The sequence below is a fragment of the Crinia signifera genome, chromosome 1 (genome assembly GCF_055691185.1).
Source record: "Crinia signifera chromosome 1, ASM5569118v1, whole genome shotgun sequence".
NCBI lineage: Eukaryota > Metazoa > Chordata > Amphibia > Anura > Myobatrachidae > Crinia > Crinia signifera.
In genome coordinates this window covers 164,852,264-164,857,823 of record NC_139217.1, presented here as the reverse complement: position 1 = coordinate 164,857,823, position 5,560 = coordinate 164,852,264, and the positions used below count along the sequence as shown (strand labels likewise).

At 44.6% G+C, this 5,560-nt stretch overlaps 1 protein-coding gene across 1 annotated transcript; it reads right to left on the bottom strand.

Annotated features, from left to right (window-relative positions):
* Nucleotides 1-2,532: 2,532 nt before the first annotated feature.
* LOC146026795 (uncharacterized) lies at nucleotides 2,533-4,571 on the bottom strand. The gene is made up of 2 exons (XM_083157773.1): nucleotides 3,489-4,571; nucleotides 2,533-3,220 (listed from the first exon to the last, which is right to left on the bottom strand). Exons 1-2 carry the CDS (start codon nucleotides 3,861-3,863, stop codon nucleotides 3,029-3,031), a joined length of 567 nt encoding a protein of 188 aa, XP_083013899.1. The 5' UTR covers nucleotides 3,864-4,571; the 3' UTR covers nucleotides 2,533-3,028.
* Between the last annotated feature and the right edge of the window lie 989 nt (nucleotides 4,572-5,560).

Here is a 5,560-nt window from a genome sequence, read left to right as displayed (position 1 = left end):
AGAAATGTCCAAAACAATGGGCAGGAATTTGGGCTGGATATGTACAGTGAATAAATAGGCTCAGCCATTTTCAAATCTCTGCATTTGATGCTCTGTGCTAGTTCTGTCAGGATTTATACCCTCTGAACGCTCCCGCAGTGCTATCTTTGTTGTGCTTTGAATCTTTCTGCGATGGTTCCTTATCGTTTCAAAGTGATGACAGCGTATGTTGGAGTCGCCTTGTTAGCGGCCACGGAGAGATCGCAGAGACGGAAAAGGTTTCGTTCATGCTGGTCAAAGAAGTGGCTCCAGAAGAGGGATTCACTCTCTCACATGGTGCTGCTTTCTGAGATACACGAGGACTGCCCAGATGATTTCCGAAATTTTCTCCGCATGGATGATGCCACGTTCACGGAGTTGTTGGGACTGGTGAGGCCCCACATCCAGAAGCAGGATGCGCAAGGCAATTCCTGCTGAGGAGAGGCTGATCGCCACTCTGCGATTCCTGGCGACCGGCAGGTCCTTGCAGGATATGAAGTTCGGAGCAATCATTTCACCACAGGCTTTAGGGCTCATTATCCCAGAGACCTGCAAGGCTATTTACACTGTCCTTCGTGAGCAGTACTTCAAGGTAAAAACAATTTACTTATTTTGTATGTTTTGACCCTTGAATGTGATATGCTGCACCCCCTTCTTTTGTTTGCTGATGCACTATTGTTAATTCATTTTTTTTAAATTACTGCATGTTATGGATCACTGCTGCAGCACTGTCTGTTTTCCCTCCAAATGTGAAAAGTGTTTTCCCTCCATCTGGTTATTGCCACATTGATTCAATAGTTTTTTTTTTCCAAAGTCTCTGTTTTGTACAACCCCCAAATAGATGATTTTTTTCAACACCTTTTAATACTTTCATTTTTTGCATGTTTTAACTGCAATGTTATTCAACTGTGTTTGTAGCCTGCCTGATGTGGTTTATAGTGCATTTACCTGGTGCAACTGTGTTTAGCGTGCCAGATGTGGTTTATAGTGCATTTACCCGGTGCAATTTTTTTTCCCTTCTAATAAATTCTTCTTCTATTGCAGTTACCCTCCTCAGAGACAGAGTGGCTCAAGGTTGCTGATGATTTTCGTGACAAGTGGAATTTCCCTAACTGTGGCGGTGCTATTGAAGGGAAACACGTGGAGATCTGGGTCCTTATTCTACAATTATAAGGGCTACTTCAGTATAGTGATGATGGCCATTGTGGATGCCAACTACAGGTTCCTCTATGTGGACGTGGGAAAGAATGGCCGTGCCTCGGATGGGGGGGTCCTTTAAGGACACCTTATTTTATAAGAGCCTAATTTCTGATAGCCTCCATCTGCCCACATCATCACAGTGCACAAATGGCATGAACTTTGTCTTTGTGGCTGACGAGGCATTTGCCTTACAATCGCACGTCATGAAGCCATATGCCAAAAGGGGGCTTACACATGAAAGACAGACTTTTAATTACAGACTATCGCGAGCACGCAGGACAGTGGAAAATGCATTTGGGATCCTCAGTAATCGCTTTAGAGTTTTCCACACAGCCATCAATTTAAGAATGGACAAGATAAACTGGGTGGTGTTGGCGTGCTGTGCCCTGCATAATCTCCTGCGTACAAAGAAAATGGCCCGCAACCCCCCATCTCGTACTGAACCTCCCGAACACCTTCAGCCACCAACCCAAAAACTTGCAGAGGGATTTACAGCACTGCAACGTACAGGCGCTACAGCAGTATCCACTTCTGAGGCCAAAAGAGTCAGGGAGCAGTATACTACATACTTTAATGGGGAGGGGGCAGTGCACTGGCAGGATGACGTAGTGTGATTTATTTTTTGAAAAATAACACCTCCACCTTTTCAACTTACCATGGTTCCAATTTTTTATGATATTGTTGTTTGTTATAAAGTTTATGCATTTGCTATTATGTGTTCCCATTACTTTTGCCATTTATTATTGTGTTTTCCAAGTACATGTACAACTATTACCTAGGTGTGGCATAGGGGTCCAACAGTCGGGATCCCGACAGTCATTAGCCCGATGTTGGGATCCCAACTGTCCGGACCCAGACAGCATGGTGAGCACAATAAAGCCCCTTGCGGGTTTGCTATGCTCGCCACGCTGCAGGCACGGTTATTCTTTACCTTCCCAACATATTCTATTCTCCACCTATTGGGGTCGTGGAACCAACTAGGGAGATTAGCCGGTATCCGTTGGGCAGTCGGCTGTCGGTGTCCTGACAGTAGGGATCCCAACTCAGGTAAATTACCCCGTCCGCCAGTCCTCTCACCTATCCCCTCACCCCATCCACTTAGCTACTCACCCTGTATGCCTTACCATAAATAAAAAATCAAAATGTTTTTTTATAAACTTTATAAAAAATTTAGAATTATTTTTCATACAATTTTTAACTGTAATTCTGTAGCAAAGAATATGTAAATAACTTAACAATCAGGCTCAAGTTTGGGATATTACATTTCCCAACCAGTGGGAAAAAAATACCCCACATAGTGTAAACTGGGTACATTCTGTAACATGGCCCACGTAGAGTCGAAAGCCATCGGCATACTAAAATGCTCCATTCCTGAACATCAAGGAAGAAAGTGCAACAGCATGAACATAATTTTTTGTAACAAAATAAAAATTCACATATGCAACAAATCTGGCTCTTCACCTTGTAGAGTGGCATGGGCACTCATCCAAGCTGAGCAGGTACTACTTGAGGCACTATAGGGAGCAGAGGATGGTGGGGAGTGGGCCCCCAACGCAAACTGGTGGTTTTGTGGAGAGGTATTTGGTGAAGGTGGATATGACGGATAATGCAGGTAATTTGTTGGAGGTGGGCGAGGTGGCCAATGCAAAGTCTGTGATGGTAATATGGGGCTCTCAGGTAATTTTCCATTTTGAGCACATATTAGCGCATCATAGACAATGCTTTTAAACCGTAAACGTTAGAACAGATCCAATGCCTGCAGTTCAGTGGCGATGTTCATGCCAAAATTTTCATGTTCATCTGGGGGCTTCTAAAGAACATGCTCCGCTCGTCTCAGAAACTGCTCAGCACACAATGGTACAGAGCTCATAGTCTGTGCAGCAACCCGACGTCTTCTAGGCGGTGGTGGCCGAGTTGGTGGAGGAGGAGATGGCTCCACGTCAACAATTTCGGGCTCTGTAGGCTCGTTGATGGAGAGTTCATGGTTGCTCTCTGGTGCAGGCTATAATAAAGGTATACAAAATTAATTAGACAGACTGTACATATGGTGTTGGACAGTAATGGCTAACCATGACACTCCAGCAATTGTTGAACTACACATTCCAGCATGCCCTGCATCAGTTTTTGCATGGCCAAATAGAAAAACTGTAGCAGTGCAAATTAACATGTGAACTAAACTACAGCTGGAGTGTCAAGTTGAGCCAAAACTTGTGTAGGATGTTGTCCTTTGTATATGTACTTAGCAGCTCATCTTTCTCCCCAACAACTACCTGGGGCATATCCCCCATCATCAAGCACGTAGACTGCGTCCTGGGCTCATCTTCAAGGGTGAACAGGAGTAGATTGTAGTACCACAGTGTGGGCCTTCGGACTTCATCAGCCCCTGCTCCCGAATGCTGTGACTCCTTCACTCTCTTGTGTTCCTTTAAAAACACTGTTCGGAAATTTTGGATCTTCTTTTTAACCCATTGCAAATCAGCTTGACTTTTACGAACTTTGCAGTATTCAATGAGCTGCTGGTATGCCTTCGCTTTTTTCTCCTTACTGGCATAGTCTTTGGAGGTTATTTTCCACAGACACTCATGGGACTGGTACAGTTCAAGGAATCCAGTCCAGTGGTCTTGTTCTGTGATTTCAGCTGACATGTCTGTAAAATAATGCCAAAATGATGAAATAAAAATAATTAATATCAAATAAAAAAACTTTTAAATATAGTAGAGAACATATAAACTGCACCAGGCGGCCATTAGCAGATTGCACCAGGCACTACATGCATAAACTGCACCAGGCGGCCATTAGCAGATTGCACCAGGCACTACATGCATAAACTGCACCAGGCGGCCATTAGCAGATTGCACCAGGCACTACATGCATAAACTGCACCAGGCGGCCATTAGCAGATTGCACCAGGCACTACATGCATAAACTGCACCAGGCGGCCATTAGCAGATTGCACCAGGCACTACATGCATAAACTGCACCAGGCGACCATTAGCAGATTGCACCAGGCACTACATGCATAAACTGCACCAGGCAGCCATTAGCAGATTGCACCAGGCACTACATGCATAAACTGCACCAGGCGGCCATTAGCTGATTGAACCAGGCACTACATGCATAAACTGCACCAGGCGGTCATTAGCAGTTTGCACCAGGCACTACATGCATAAACTGCACCAGGCAGGCGGCAGCAGTTTGCATCAGGCACTGCATGCATAAACTGCACCACAACCACAGCACACATATCATTCACATCAGTCTTGTAAAGCACCCTTCCCAGCACACATCATCCATCACTATACTCAGTCATGGTATATAATGTGGCACCAGCTCAGTCCTGGTATATAATGTGGCACCAGCTCAGTCCTGGTATATAATGTGACACAAAAAAACCCTTCTCTGCCAGCCATCCCCATCACATCCCTGAATATGCATATATCTCCAGAGCCAGCCAGCCACCCATATACACTATCCCCACTGAACAGGGCCTCAGCCCCCCCCCCCCCCCTTCAGAAACATAAAAAAAGGTACTTGTTTCCTATCTGGGCGCCCGCTACGTTAATTGCGCTCCTATGTATTCTCCGTATGAAATCGGATCGCATCGCATCGGATACCACAAATGCACATACACGATATTGAACGATGCGATTTCGTTCCCGCTTTTATGGTTGGCCCATAGGATGGCCCATCTGTATCACTACTGTGTTTATTTACCCTTGAAAGCCCTCCCCTTGTCACATCTGCACAGAAACACTGAAAATAATGTGTTTTCATATGTACATGCTAATCCTGCCCCCTTCAGTTTCTGCACAGTTACACATTACATCATCATTATCAGTGTCATGACACTGGTAAGCCGGCCCAAGCCACACTGGTAAGCCGGCCCAAGCCGGCCCCCTGTCACATCTGTACATTGAAATCTTTGTGGGTTTGTTGGTGATAAGAGAGGTTGATATTGTGAGAGCTGCTGATTATTGACAGATAATTTACGATTTATTGGAATTTGGACTGAGTTTCATTTCCCAGACTTCCTTTACTGCTTCCAGTATCCATCTGAATTCTATTGGTGAGTTACTGAATGATTAATAACATGGGTAATAATAGTGGATAAAATATATTACAGATAAAGTACTGATGGTGGATTTTTCATTTTATTTTAATAGTGTTTGCTTCTGAGATGGCATCTGCCACTAATTTGTTTACGCTGCCTAAATCGGAGGAGGATGCGATTACGTTTTTCCAACGCTGTAGTCTGATCCCTTCCGTCATGACATGTGAAAATGGGCATAATATGAAGATGTCTGTCAAAGAGATGAAGTGGCGCTGCCACGTTAAAGTGTGC

Bases quoted from the DNA above. Each gene is read 5' to 3' on its own strand.
- LOC146026795 (XM_083157773.1), bottom strand. From the start codon at position 3,863: ATGTCAGCTGAAATCACAGAACAAGACCACTGGACTGGATTCCTTGAA. The intron at 3,221-3,488 runs GTAGTTGTTGGG...CCTTTATTATAG, and splicing joins TGATGGGGGATATGCCCCAG to CCTGCACCAGAGAGCAACCA.